Source organism: Ursus maritimus, unplaced genomic scaffold (assembly GCF_017311325.1).
Source record: "Ursus maritimus isolate PB19 unplaced genomic scaffold, ASM1731132v1 scaffold_24, whole genome shotgun sequence".
In the NCBI taxonomy this organism is placed as follows: Eukaryota; Metazoa; Chordata; class Mammalia; order Carnivora; family Ursidae; genus Ursus; species Ursus maritimus.
In genome coordinates this window covers 150212-165885 of record NW_024424897.1, presented here as the reverse complement: position 1 = coordinate 165885, position 15674 = coordinate 150212, and the positions used below count along the sequence as shown (strand labels likewise).

The following is a 15674-nucleotide window of genomic DNA, read 5'->3' as shown; positions in this document are numbered from 1 at the left end:
CACAGCCCCCTGCCCAGAGGCCCCCTGCGCTGGGTGACCAGAGGCAGCACTGTCAGGAGCAGGGACGATCAAAATCACGGCCAATAAGATGTTCCACACGAAGGCGCATGCCGAACGCCGTCGTGAAGAAACCCAACGAGCTGCGTGTTTAAGGGGGCGTCTACAAGAGAAGGGCCCTGGACCTTCTAAAACGTCAAAAGGTTTGAACAGACATTTCACAAAAGAAATGAACGGCCATTAAACACGTGAAAGGCGCTCAACATCACCAGGCACCAGAGAAATGCAAATCAAAGCTGCAACGAGACACACTCTGCCCTGTTCAATAGTTAAGACCGAGACCAACAGCGTCCTCGTCAGCGAGAAGGTGGAGCGGCCGCGGCCTCCACCCAGACACAGAGCGGCCTCTGTGTTCGGAACGTTCTCTTCGGGAGAAGCACACCTCTACCTGTGACCAGTCAACTCCACCCTTTGGGATCTTCCCAAGAGAAACGGAAATACACACCCACAGAAGGACTCACATAAGAACATCTGTGGTGCTTCCACTAAAATAACCCAGACAGGAAACTGCCCAAATGCCAATAAACAGCACTGTGCAGAAACAAATCGTGGCAAATTCACACATAGATAATAAAAAAAGAACAAGCCACCGACACAGAGAACACCACGGAGAACCGCGGGGTGCAAAGCTGCACACCAGAGGGCACCCGGTGTGATCTCACCTGCAGATCCGAGACCTGGGTGTGCCGGCTGGCGGAAGCGCCGCGGACATTCCGAGCGCCAGAAATGCTCGGTATCTTGACTGTGGCTACACAGTCGTCAGAACTCACCAAACTGCTCACTTTGTATATAACTTCCACACTGAAATCTTGGATTTCACTGTATGTAAGTTTTACCTCCATTTTTAAAAGCTGATCTATAAATATCTATAACAACAATATGGATGGATCTTAACAATGCCAAGCTTTAAAATATCACACAGCCCGATACTCTTTGTATAAAGATAAAAAAACTGAGATTTTTTTAATTGACTTTTTCAGATCTGTACAAATACCAGAGTTCAGCAGGGTTATGACACGGTGTGTGGCAGGGGGCGGATGTGCCGGGGGAGGTGGTCAGAGGGCTGGGCCGGCTCTAGTCCTAGATGGCAGGTTCACGGGCACTTATACGGTGCCTCCCCCAAGACACAGGTAGAGCGATGGCAGAAAGACCAAACAGACCCCACTCGACATGTGAGCGAGCGTCCTGAACTGAGGCTCATGACTGACTCAGTTTTCTGCCCGAGATCCTGAGGTCCACATTGAAAAAGATGAAGAAATCAGACCGGAAGCTAGGAAAGGTGACAACACCTGAGTCACAACATTCAGTACTTAGGGACAACCACGCAGGCCCCAGAAGAGAAGGAATCGTCTTAAACCTCAGGCAAGAAAGCAGAAAGAAAGGCTGAAAAGTAATGAGTGAGCATTAGAAATGAACCAAACCCACAAAGATCAGAAACTAAACAAACAGAGCAAAGGTGCATAGAGAAAGGTGCCACAGGCAGCGGTCAGACAAGGGCGCGGCCCCACACCCAAGGGCAGCACAGGTGCGCGGCCTGTCTCTGTCCTTTACTGAGGACGCCAACCCACCTCCTGGAAGATGGGGCATCCTCCTGGTGGTCCCCTTGGCCGTCCCCGCATGGGCCATGGGCCCAGTCTCCCTCCCGGGTGGTCCCCTGGTGAACCCTTGGGCCTGCAGCCCCTGCCAGGCGCTGTGGCCATTCAGGACAGCCTGCTCCGTGGTGGCTAATGGGGCTCCCGATGCAGAGACCACGCTGCCACGGTCCCAAGGGAAGTGGGTGCAGACAGAGGTTCTCTGCTGTGGTGGCACCTGGCAGGGGTGCCCCTTGGAAGGGACGCTCTCGGAAAATCAGGGCCCCCAGATGAAGCCCCGTTCTAAGCCCTCCTTTCCACAGACGCCATATCTGCTCACCTCAAGGGGCCTGGAACTCCAGTCCCTGTCATGATGCACATAGTAAAGGCTACCTTCTTCAAAAGCGAGACTTTTTGTTTGCTTATCTTACTGCATCCCATGGCCAGGAACTACCAGGTCCTAAAAGAACCAGAGGCGCCTGCCCATCTGTGCCCCCAACCCCCTCGCAGGCAGATGTGCCCATCAGCCCCCAGGAAGGTGGACGGACTGTGTGCCACCCCTGCCCTGGTTAGCGAGGTGGTCACGCCAATCCCAGGGCAAAGCTCACCAAAATCTACCTCACTGATTTATTTCGACTAAACCCTGAGAACAATTCACGTTTCTAGAGCGGGGGCAAGTCTTCCTGGTCAGACTTCGGCAACACCATCTTTCTCTGACGCCCACGCCCAGAACGGAGGCACGGCGATGCCCAATCTGGCAACCTTCCTCTCTTGGCAGCATGGGCCACGTGGCTCTGTGCCCCCCCCCCGCCTCCCTCCCCACGGTTTCCGGGTCTGACCAGGCCAGGCATCCGACCTGCCCACCATGAAGGACACTTTCAGCGACCTGGTTGTCTACCTTGCCCTCTGCCAGCTCGGTGGCGACTGTGCTGACGGCCATCAGCAGCTTTACTGGGAGCCTCCCTGGTCTGCGGTTCTCGCCATTCTAAACCAGGCTCCACCCGGTCCAACTTGGCCTTCCTCCATTTTCTTTCCTGCCCTCCAGCAAACACAGAGAAAGCCTGGGAGGATACCGGAGAGGAAAGGGCGTCTTCAGCCCTCCTCTCTCCGTCTCCCGAGTCCCACCAGTGTTTACCTGGGGCTGTCACACTGGGAGCTCCCGGAGTACAGTGCTTCAGAAAGAGCAGCGCTAAAGGAGAAACAGAAAATCGCCACCTCCCTTCACCCCCAGGCCGTAGGAAGCACACTGCAGTGTGCTGGGTTTCGCTGTCTGAGGCGGGAAACTGTCTTTGCTCAGGAAAATGTTGGATGGACCATCTGAGAGTGAAAACAGGCCCCGGAGCGGGGTCTGCAAGGAGATGCGGGAACAAGAGGGAGTTTTATCTAAGAAAACAGGCAGAAGAGACAGGAGACGCCAAAGCAGCAGGACAGGCACTGCAGCCCCGGGGTTTGTCTCCAAGAGCAGGGCTGACTAACAGGTAACTTTTCACCACTTGCTCGCACAGGCACACGATCTCCCCAGACCTCCCCATGGACCCAGATCTTGTACAGAAGTTCCTGGTATCAAGAAAAAGGCTGAGCTGACATGAGATGACAAGAAGGTTTGTAGGTGAGCCATGGCTGACCTCGCGAAGGCCAACAGCAGCCGCCCAAGCAATGCCGTGAAGGCGTGGGTGCCCTGCACCCCCAGGCCCAGAGGCACTGGAGGGGAGACCACATACAGACAGACATTCTTAAAGCGTGTTTTAAAGTAAGTGAAAGGAATACCCACAGCTGAACACACGCTATCTATGCAATTATGCTTCTTTTCACCTGCTGTCGTCCTTCACCATGTGACTGAAGATGCTTCCTAAACGTTGTAGTCATTCCCGTATACCAACCACACATAAATCATTTTCAGAATTTGAGATCCCTACAAGTGAAGTCTAGGAGTCGAGGGCATGAGCATTTTTTAAGTTCTTGATACAAAATGCATAATTATGCTGCCGACACCCCCAATTCACGGTTTCCAAATATGGAGTATCTGCACTTCAGAAAACCCTCGTGTCTCACTAACGTAACTTGTGTTTCCTTGGTCACAAGTGACCGAAAGGTATGTTAGAGCCCACCTCCAGTCGGCTGTTCTGCCCTCCCCACTCCTGTCCTTCCGTCCTTCCCGACACACCCACCACCAGCCCTTCTCTGTGCTTTCTTGTCACTCATGGGCACTATTTCATCGAAGGGTGATCTTCATGTAAGTGTCTGTCCACGTCTTCCCAGTTTATGTGATTCTGCTGTGCAATTCTGCATTTTTATATTATCCTATTTATTAAAAATTAATGAACTCATTAAGTGCTACGGCAATTTAACAGCAAGAGCTCATGAGCCTTAACTTTTAAGTCTGATTATTATATATTAGAATAATGTTTTTCAAAAACCACACTAAAATGTCAGGTTATTTAATTATGCAATCACTACATATACACACACTTTAAAGAAAACAAAAAGTTACTTACTGAATCCAAAAAGCAAAGGTACGATCCTGAGCTCTGTGCTATTGCTTGATTTTTAGAATATCCAACTGTTTGAAAAGAAGAAAGAGAAAAGCTCTTCTGTAATTCAATTTTCAGAAGTCTTCTCTTTCCTAGAACTTAGGGTAATGGTGCCACAAGGGAGCTAAGAACGGTGCACACTACCAGGTGAAACACCAGGTCAGCTTTAGACGGAGCGAAAAGGAAGCAAACGGAAAACAGTGCTCCATCTTTAGGGGCTGAGACGGAAAGAGCCCACCCGGGACCAGCGTATTAAGGAGGGATTGCTCACTGGAGGAAAACAGGTTCAGCAACCATCTACTGAGTATAACACTAAGCTAAGCCATGCGGCATATTGGAAAAATGTCCCTGAATGGAAGTGCTTGAGTAGTGCTGGCGGGAATGCTGGTAAGTCAAGATATGGTTACCTGGGGAGGGGGTAACAGGTGTGTGTGATCGGTTGGTAAAAGCTCATTGAACTGGACACCGAGCAGTTGTCTGAGCACATCTCTCGGTGGCAGCTACAGCACTGCCAGTGTTCACCATGTCTGAACACGCACGTACCCTGTGACCCGGCGGCTCCCTCGCCAGGTGCAGACCCCACAGAACAGCCCTGCACGTTCACCAAGATGTGACGGTCCTCAACGTAGAATGGAAAAGCTGAGAACATACCACGGTGAGAATGAACCACACACATGGGTGCTATCCACACGGTGTTCAAGGGCAGCAAATTCATCTGGAATCGGGTGGTTGCCTTGGGAAGTGGGCAGGGACCGGAAGGGACACAGGGGGCCCCTGGGGTTGGAGATGTCAGCTCTTCATCGGGGCGCTGGTTACATGGCAGGCTCAGTTTGAGAACGTTAACTGAGCTGGCATTTAGGGTAAGTGCACTTTTTTGTATGGATGCTATGTTTTAATAATGTTTTAAAAACACTCCGCCTTCAAAGAGATTACAACTGAGTTGGAAAAAGTTAAATGATGACCTCTGGCTCTGTGCCAAATGAACGGTGCTGGGAGAAGCACCAGGAGGCTTATGAAGAGAAGGGGGTGAAGGGGGCCTGGGGCCGCTAGAACTTGATAAAGAGCAGACGCCAGAGCACACCCAGCAGTGTGGGGAGCGGCAGCCACGGGGCCAGGTCGGAGGGCAGGCCCAGCCCAGTAAGCCTTCTGAGGAAGGCGCGGCCGCAGAAATTAACACTGAGGCCGCTGAGTCTGGGCGCTGAGGCCGGGGGCAGGTTACAGGAGGTATTTAGAGAGGCCGAGGGGACCTCAAGGGGCACAAGATACACTCTCCCTAGAAAAGCGGTTACCAACACCTGAATCGAGTTAGCCGGCCAGTTACAGATTTGGGGCCACGGAGCAAAGTCGCACAAAGTGAAACAGATGTGTGCAGACATAAAGCAATAAATCCCTCCAGTAGTCACGCTCAGGCGACCTGAAGAACGTCTCGGTGGTGCCAGGGACACAGTACCACGTTGCCTTGGGCCACGCTGGAGCCCTCCCTGGTTTTCCACGCCAAGGACAGCGCCTCTCTGAGGCAGGGAGAGAAGGCTGCTGCTCCAGCCAACTCCAGCACCACTACCAGTCCCGCTGGGACAGAGGAACAGGAGCTCGCCCTGGCCTAGGTCACCCAGGCTGCGACCCAGAGCAGTGCCCTTGTGGAGGCTGTTTTCACGCAAGGTAGCAGCTCAGTCTCTAGCATTAATCCCAGAGTTTAGCCAACCCAAATCAGTTAGCAGAGCGGTCCCAGGTCTCCAAGAACCACAGGTGTAACAGGCAAGGTGAGGGCCCGGGGATGGATCGGCGGCCGCGCGGACACAGCTCTAGCTAGAGCTCCGGCATTACCGCCAGGCATGGCAGGCCCAGGGAACGGCCTCACGGGAGCAAAACCAAAGCGCAAGGGGCGCCTGGGTGGCACAGCGGTTAAGCGTCTGCCTTCGGCTCAGGGCGTGATCCCGGCGTTATGGGATCGAGCCCCACATCGGGCTCCTCCGCTAGGAGCCTGCTTCTTCCTCTCCCACTCCCCCTGCTTGTGTTCCCTCTCTCGCTGGCTTCTCTCTGTCAAATAAATAAACAAAATCTTTAAAACAAAAACAAAAAACCCAAAGCGCTGCACGAAGAAGACGAAAATGGGAAGAGACAGTCCACAATCACATTTAAATGGGCAGGAGCTCTGTTTGAAAAGCTGCTTAGTAGAGTCAGGTTTCAGAAGGGGAAAAACTGAACCAGAATTTGGATAATGGAAGGAAAACGTGTCTCACTAAGGAAGCTGGAAGTTCCTCACAATGAGTCCTATGTTTGGCAAAGACAAGGAATTTGCTTTAATATTACTGCCTTGAAGAAAGTCAAATGTTCGTGCCGGGGCCTGATGTCTAGGGAGGCTGTCCCTTTGTGACGGAGCCGGTTGTCACGGTCACAGCAGGAAAAACGCAGCCAGCCTCACTCCTGGAGAGAAGAGGAAAGAACTGTGTTGTGTTTTCATTTCAGCAAGTGACTGCATTTTCAAGAAATGTTTTGCTCTGTTACGATATGAAATAATAAGAAATGAAGAAATAACTCAGCAGTCCTGAAAAAGGAAACACTGGATTTACGTCACCCAATGGTTGACATAACCTTTACTACATCAGGAAACATCACTGTAGGAAAATACGCTCCTCTGGACGTCGTCAAGTTAACTCCATTCCATAACTGTAACAGAGGGGCCCTGGATTCACCTTGCCCCCTTCAAAATGACAGCACGATGGCTTCATTTCCTCACACAATGACAACTGACTCTCTTGTTATGACAAAATGCATACGAATGTGATATGACTCGAGTCGTATCTCACCTACGAAGAGTATTTTACGAAAAACAGACTTGTGTTTAGAATGGAGATTAGACAAGCAAAGACACACCATCACCAAAATGCCCCCGACTTCCTTCATCAGCTACAGAAGATGCAAAACATCTTAACTAAAGAATATTTTAAAACGACATTCAAACTAGTTTCAGAAACTACCATTTGTTGACACGTATCTCAGAATCAAGTTGAAACAGATGTTCTACAATAACTGACTTCTCTCAAGTTTTCTATTTCAAACAATGAAAACAAGAAGTAATTTGGGAAAAAACGGAGTGTCTTCCAGATGCATGACGTAACGGTGAAGATCAAGATGCCAAGAAAGCGGCAGCTACCGAGCGGCTCTAGCGCCCACGCCTTCTCAACAACGGGCACGGGCACCTGCTGCCCGCAAAGGAAACCGAGGCACAGAGAGGTGGAGGGTGGGGCCCGCGGCCTGGTCCTCTGTCCCAGGAAGCAGGGCCACCGAGAGGCAATGCCAAAGACTGTGGTCTTTCAATATAAACTTAGAAAAAGCTTTCTTTTAAGTGACCAATTTTAACAACTATTTCTAGTTTTAAATTTTATCTAAAATGTTTACACTCTGCCGCTCTCCTAAGTAGGACACGGGGTGCTGTTTGTGAGGGACGTGGTGTGGGGTCGGGGGCACTCTCTGCGAGAGAAGTGTCTGTTTCATTCTGTGAACTCAACTGCTTAACTCACCTCCACCAACACCCGCCCTCTCCTTGGCCCAGGAACATAAAGACAGACTCAGTGCTGGCAGGAAGCTGCAGGAGCTGAAGGCAAGAGTGCTGGGAGGACAAGCATCTGGGCCACCGCCACGGAGCAGCGCACTGCTTTGTGGGGAGCCAGTGTTCAGACAGTGTGCTGTTCGAGGGTGGACCCCCAGGAGCTCAGGAAGAGACAGCCTGGGCTCATTTGCCCTCTGTGAACCCTGAGTAAACCAGCGAGTCCTCCAGGGCCACCAGCACCTGCCCCATAGGACCAGGCGCAAACTCAAGTGAGGTCATGCTGGGGGCACGCTCGCGAGAATCAGAAGTGAGGCCAGGGGAGCCACCTGACCACCAAAACTGGCAGAAAAGAGCAGAGAGAGGAAACAGGATGAAGGGACTTTGGGGGCAAGAAGCATCTGGGAAGAGTGGGTGTCTGTCCTGCTCACACCTCTCCCACGAGCTCTGCTGAAGCATAAACCCTACCCCACGCCCTGACCCACCACCTGCTCACCCTGAAAGGAAAGTCACACGCCAGTCTGAACAGGACTCACAGCAGAGCCAACAGAGCCCTGGCTCTACAGCAGGGGACCCAGAGGGATCCCAAACCTCCACCCTGCCCACCCTTGAAATGGGATGAGAGCTACAAAACTCCCTGAGGACCGCGCCCATGATGGTGTGGGACCGACGCCACGCCACTCCTGAGGCTATTTTAAAGCAGTGGTTCCGGGGTGCCTGGGTGGCTCAGCGGTTAAGCGTCTGCCTTCTGCTCAGGTCATGATCCCAGGGTTCTGGGATCCAGCCCCGAATCAGGCTCCCCGCTCATCAGGAAGCCTCCTTCTCCCTCTCACACTCCCCCTGCTTGTGCTCTCTCTCGCTGTCTCTCTCTGTCAAACAAATAAATAAAATCTTCAAAAAAATAAATAAAGCAGTGGTTCTCAACTGTGGATGCACCCAGCATCTCTCAGGAGGCATCCACAATCCAGTGCAGAGGCTGCACCCAAACTGACTACTCAAGAGTATCTTAGGGTGGGACTCGGGCTCAGGCATCAGGACTCCCAAAACTTCACAGGCACTTCTAACATGCAACCAAAGTTGAGGCCCACTATTTAAAGAAGGACAGACTCCTACAGCCTGGAGGGGCCTGTCCACCAGCTCCAGCCTCACCATCTGGCCTACCTCCTCCTTCAACCCAGCAGTGTATGCAGGCATGCCAAGTCTTATACAAAAACTTTGAGTGAAGCTAAAGGAAGCCCAATATATTACAACAAAAGCTAAGAATGCAAGCTAATCATTCAGTATAAAAACAGAGGGTGCGTGAAAAGCAAGTACACCCTGACCCAGGATTATAAAATTTCAAAACTCAAAACATAAAGAGAAAAATCTTAAAAACTTTCAAAAAAGAAACCTTTGAAGAGTCAGACTGACATAAAATTTCTTATCAAAACCAGAGGACACCAGAAGATAACGAGGCAATCCTTCAAAATTCTAGGGGAAATGATTTTGAACCTAGAGTTCTATACCCAGCCAAACTGTCAGTTGAGCCTAAGTACAAAAGGAAGACATTTTCATATATGTAAAAACTCAAAATATTTTACCATCTACATACCAGATATAGAAAATGTACTTTAGGGAGTACTCCAGCAACACAAAAAAGGAACATGTAAAATGAAAACTAAGTAAAGGAAAAAGAGAAGGGGAAAAACCCTACCAACAGCAGGTATGTAGAAAGTAAAACAGAATAAGGCAGAAGGTCTTTAAAGGCCCCACAGATCCTGACAGTTGGGAGCTCCCAGGCACAGCACGGAGCCGGAAGCAGAGGGCTTCAGTTCTCTGAGTCTAACCCACCTCGCGGTCTGCAGTGAGCAGCAACTGTCAGGACCAACTTAACAGTAAAGCACGTAAAACAATGAGTTATTGAACCGAGTGTGGAGATTATGCACCCTGACAATAAGACTGTGTTATAACAAACAAAAGCCCTGCAGGGAAATGAGAAGTGCAGTGCAGGACACTTCAGTGGCCAAACATTTCCTCGTTCACAGTGAGTACTAACCGACACTATGTGAATAAAACCAACTAAGAACCAAAAAACACTGGTTGTGTCTAGGGTGTGGTGCTTCTGTGTTTCACTGGAGACCATTCTGTCTGAATTTCTTGTTATCACATGCTGGCATTCCAAAAAATCGTCATTACTCAAAGCAGACATTTGTGAGAATGAGTAAATGCTTTTTTTCTGTCACGTACACAGGCTGTAGGGCTGGTTTATATGGGAGTTTGAGACAAAGGCCGCTGAGCTGCTACGCACGATTACTGCTTACAAGACGCTCCATCAGCAAGTCCCTGAGCCAGACGCCAACCAAGCACCAAAAAGCTACAGATCAATTTTCCGTATGTCCATAGATACAAAAATCCTAAAGGAAACTCAGTAATTGTACTGTATAAAAATACTATCATGTCCTTGCTGATAGTTCTAACACTGCTAATTGTTAAGAAAAATACTAGAATAACTTACTATGATAAATATGTTAGGAGAAAAAAAATAAGCAATCACCTTAACAGGTACCTAAGAGACATTTAATAAAATTCTATACTGATCCCTCATTTCCTGAAGGCTTACTAAGTTAGGAATCACAGCTTAACTCAAGAAAGGCATCTGTCAGAAAGCAATAGTCGGGGCGCCTGGGGGGCGCAGTCGTTGAGCGTCTGCCTTCGGCTCAGGGTGTGATCCCGGCGTTCTGGGATGGAGCCCCACGTCAGGCTCCTCCACTATGAGCCTGCTTCTTCCTCTCCCACTCCCCCTGCTTGTGTTCCCTCTCTCGCTGGCTGTCTCTATCTCTGTCGAATAAATAAATAAAATCTTAAAAAAAAAAAAAAAGGGAAGCAATAGTAAATATCAGACTTAACATTGAAACACTAGGAACATTCCCTCTATGTCAGGAACAATACAAGGATTCCACAATAATAGGATTCCACAGTGTTCTAGACTTCTTATCCCAATAAAAAATATGAAAAGTAAAGTATAAATTAGAAAAAAGAAACAGAACAATAATGGGGGTGCCCGGGTGGCTCAGTTGTTAAGCGTCTGCCTTCGGCTCAGGTCATGATCCCAGAGTCCTGGGATTGAGCCCTGTATCGGGCTCCCTGCTCAGCGGGGAGCCTGCTTCTCCCTCTCCCACTCCCCCTGCTCCTGCTTTCTCTCTTGCTGCCTCTCTCTCTGTCAAATACATAAATAAAATCTTAAAAAAACAAAACAAAACATGTATTGAGGATTAGACTGCTTACATACACTGAGATAACATAAGAAACTGAGTTGGATAAGACAGTGCACGAACAAACCAGTAGTCCACCCCACCCGCCTAGTGCCAGCACCAGAAGTGCCTGTGAAACAGAAGAAAACCCTAAGTCTCTGAACACCTGATTTAAAAACCACAGGCACCTCTACAGGAGACAGGAGGAGGCTGTACCCTGGCATGGAAGGAAACCCAAACACCACAGTCCAGGGACTCACTTGGGAAGAACTTCGGGGTTCTGTTCTTTTCTCCAGCCACCACTGTTCAGGTGAGCCGACTGCCCATCCCCCCCGCCATTACTGCGAAACAGAAGAACATCAGGTTCAAGAGGCACCATCAGGGTGGGGAGGGGCTGTTCCCACAAACAGAGAAGACCAGCTGTCTCAGGCCTTCTCCTTCTCTTCTCCACACCCACTCTGAAAAGGGAAGGAACCTCATGGAGCAAAGGAAGATGGAAAGGGAGAAAGAAGGGAGCAAGGAAAGCAAGAGAGAGAGCAGGAGAGCAGAAGCCGTAGGGGAAGGTTACCTGAGGGGCAAGCTCACCTGTCCGGGAGGGGGCTGGGGGCAGCAGACAGGGGCTAAAGGAACGGCTGTGCACCTTGTGATGACATTTCTTCATCACAGGGGCCACTGGCCCACACACAACTGTGCCAGATGCAGACACGCAAATGGTGAAGGAACTCATCACCACAAGAAACGTGGAAAGTCCTTCGGGCAGAAGGAAAAGACAGCAAAGGAAATTCTGGATCTAGACAAAGAGCCGTGGAAATAGTAACTATATGGGTGAACGTGTGATTCTCCTTCTCACTGCGTATGTCTCTTTAAAGTTAACACTGGTGTCCTGTGGGGTTTACAGTGCAGGTAAAGTAAAGTGCAGGACAATAGTAGCAGAGAGAGCAGAGGGGAGAAATGCACAAATACCGTTGTAAGACCCTCACACTACACGTGAAGATACAGGTGGACATCTGAAAGGCTGAACTCAGTAAACTGAAGACGTAAGCTATAACCCCAAATCAACCACTAAAATAGCAGAACAGAGAATTATAGCTACTAAGCCGATAGGAGACAAAATAGAACCATCAAGAACGTGACTGGAGTTAGGCTTCCAGAATGACAGTACGCAGAGCCCCACAGACTGGCTCAACGGCCTAAACAGAAACCGGTGGACATCATAAAAAAAATGACCACCATTTATAATCTCGAAAAATGGCCCCAAGGATATACAGCAGTTGAAGAAATATTTGCTGAAGAAAATGACTAAAACTCAGTAAGAACAGTGAGAGTCTGTGGTACTTGAACCAAGACCTGCTCCACCCCTCCTCAGGGAGCAATCCCCTCCCCCTTCCCCAGCTGGAGGCTGGGGTACCCACACTGTCCCGGGAGCCACAGGACATCAGCACTTCTCATCTTGACTGCAGGCACCTGGTGCTGAGGCTGAGGCCCAGACACGTGACATTGAAAAGTAGGGCTCCCTTCTTCACCCAGCCCCCACCCTGGCACGGGCACCGTCTACCTTGGCTGTGGTATCACCAAGAATACTGGGACCCCCAATGCCCTTGCCCGGGTTCGTGGTGAAGGTTCCTGCCCACTCCCCATGCCCTTTGCGATAGGGTGTGGAGAAGTCTATGTGCAAGGGCACCGTCAAGCTCTGGAGAGAGGCAGCTGGTAGACGGGATGGGAGACATGGCAGTCAAGGCCACAGGGCAGTGGGGTGACATATTCAAAGCACTCAAAGAGAAAAGCTGTTAACCAAGAATCCTATATCCAGAAAAGCTATCTTTCAAAAATAAGGAGAAATTAAGACATTCCCAGATAAACAAAAACTGAGTGACTTTCTAGCTAGCAGATCTGCCTTACAAAGAATACTAAAGGAAGTTCTTTAGGCTAAAAAGATTGACCTCAAGGAACTCCAGGGAGTACTTCAAATCCATTACAAAAACAAAAACAAGAACAAAAAACAACAAAGGTAATTATCAATTATAAAAGACAATATAAATATATATCTCTCCTTCCCTCTTTTAACTGATTTAAAAAACAATTGTATAAAACAATATGTAAGTAATGTACGGTTAGGTCTGTAACATACAGAAATTCTTTATCTGGCAACATAATCCTTCAAAAATGAAGGAGAAATTAAGACATTCCCAGATAAACAAGGGCTGAGGGAGCTCTTACTAGTAGACCGGCCCTTGCAAGAAATGCTAACGGGCTGTAACGAAAGTGCGCTGGACGAGAACCTGAAGCCACACAAAGGAGTCAAAGATGCTAATAAAGTTTCCTACACAGATAAATAGAGAAGCCAGTATTGTTCTATTTTTACTTTGAATTTTTTCCTATCTGACTTAAAAGACAAATGCATTGAGCAATGATTATAAATCTATGTCAACAGCTGCACGATATTGATGTAAACCGTGACGACAACCTACAGTGGGAGGTACAGAACTGTGTGGGACAGGGCTCTATACACTACTGAAGCTAAACTGGTGTTAATTCAAACTAGGTTGTTACAACCTAGTAATCTCCGCAGTAAGCTCTAAGAAAATAACTTACAAATACACATGATAGGAAACGCACACTAGAAATAATTAAGCACAAAAGAAAGCACTAACGGAGGGCTATGGAAAAAAAAAGATGTAAGACGTACAGATAAAAACAACAAGATGGTAAAAGGCCTTTTTTGTCACTAATGACTTTAAACGTAAATGGATTAAATGCTCCAATTAAAAGGCAAAGACCGGGAGAATGGATTTTGAAAACACACGATCCACTTAAATACTGTCTGTAAGTGATTCACCTTAGATCCAAAGGCAGACAGGAGTTAAAAGTGAAAGGATGGAAAAATATATTCCATTCAACTAGTAACCCAAAGAGTACTGGAGTGGTTGGTTATTCTGAGACCAGGCAAAATAAACCCTAAATCAAAAGTGCTACTAAAAACAAAGAACGTTCTATATTGATAAAAGGGTCAATCAAGAAGACACAACAATTATAAAACTATAGACATCTAACAAGAGAGCCCCAAAATAAGTGAAGCAAAAACTGACAGAATGAAAGAGAGAAAAAGATAGTTTTGGGGCGCCTGGGTGACTCAGTCGGTTAAGTGTCTGCCTTTGGCTCAGGTCATGTTCTCAGGGTCCTGGGATGGGGTCCTGCATCCGGCTCCCTGCTCAGCGGGGAGCCTGCTTGTCCCTCTGTCTCTCCCTCTGCCCCTCCCCGCTACTCATGCTCTCTCTCTCTCCACTCTCTCAAACAAATAAAACCTTTAAGAAAAACAAACAAAAAACAACAAAAAAGAAACCTTCCAACAAAAAACCTTCCAACCAGATGGCTTCACTGATGAATTCTACCAAACATTTAGAGAATCACACCAATCCTTCCCACTCTTCCAAAAAAACAGAAAAGGAGGACACACCTAACTCACTCTGTGAGGCCAGCATCACTGTTCCATAGCCAAAGGCATCACAGGAAAGGAAAACCACACACCAACATCCCTTACAAATATATATGCAGAAATCTCCACAACAGACAAATTTATACATGAAACTTCGATTAGTGGTGGTGCAGGGCTGGCGGGTGCAGGGTATGGAACACCAGGTCCCTGTCTCAAGTGATGACAATGTTCTCAAACTGATGTGGGGTGGCTGCACAAATCTGTGAATACATTAAAAACCACAGGACTCTATACTTTGATGGGTGAACTGTGTGGGATACGAATAAAGCTGTTACAGTAAACATAACTAGTGTAGAGACCAGGTCAAAGGTGAAGAGTGTCGGATTCGATGTGCTGTGTACAAGACTCTACCAGGAGGCACTACCCGTTAAAGGAGGTACCCTTCAACAAATGGGTTACCGGTTTAAACAGATGGAAGACATACATTATGTTAACACTAGCCAAACAAAGCCAGAACAATGTAGACTTCAGAGCAAAGAAAATCAGCAAGATCAAGAGGGTTATTTCACAATGATGAAGGGTCAATTCTTCATAAAAACCCTAAGTGATAACAGAGTTTCAAAATATTGTTAACCCAAACTGACAAAACTACAGAGAGGAACAGACAACTGTACAGAGTTAGAGATTTCAATGCCCTCTTTCAATAACTGACAGAACAAGCAGACCCCAAATCAGCAACATGGCAGATTTAAACCAGACTGTCCTCAGCTTGAGCTGATTCACGTTTTTAGAAAACTCCATCCAACACCATCAGCTACACGACCTTCTCAAGGGCACACAGAACATCTGCCAAGACAGGCCACGCATTCAAGACCAACAAAGCATGCTCTCTTACACAGAGGAGTTACATTAGAAATCCATAACAGAATAAATCTGGAAACCCTCTCGAGTATTTGGAAACTAAATAACATACTTCAAAACAATCCATAAATAAGAAAAAATTTTCCAAAGAAAATTAGAAGGTGTTTTGAAACTGAATGAAAATGAAAAGAACAGATCAATGTTGCTAAAGTGATAGCGAGAGGGGACTTCATATCACAAAATGCCCTTATTAGAAAAGAAGAAAGGTCTCAAATCAATGACTTTAGTTCCACCTTGAGAATTAGGAAAAGAACAGGGGTGCCTGGGTGGCTCAGTCAGTTGAGCAACAGACTCTTAAGTTTCAGCTCAGGTCCTGATCTCAGGGTCATTGGGGCTCTGGGCTCAGTGGGGACTCTGCTTGAGATTCTCTCCTCCTCTGCCCCC

At 48.1% G+C, this 15674-nt stretch overlaps 1 protein-coding gene across 9 annotated transcripts in view; it reads right to left on the bottom strand.

The window, feature by feature from the left end:
- The window catches only part of B3GNTL1 (UDP-GlcNAc:betaGal beta-1,3-N-acetylglucosaminyltransferase like 1), a 134769-nt gene that overhangs the window by 116564 nt on the left and 2531 nt on the right, over positions 1-15674 (bottom strand). For 7 of the 9 annotated variants that reach the window (XR_005837285.1, XR_005837286.1, XM_040639922.1 and 4 more), the window contains exon 4: positions 4124-4188. The exons of the other annotated variants lie outside the window; for them this stretch is intronic. Coding sequence is in view for 5 of the 7 variants with exons in the window: in XM_040639922.1 (XP_040495856.1) it covers positions 4124-4188 (65 nt within the window). In the remaining 2 variants the exon portion in view is untranslated. The remainder of the gene's footprint in view (positions 1-4123; positions 4189-15674) is intronic. 9 annotated transcript variants of the gene reach the window in all.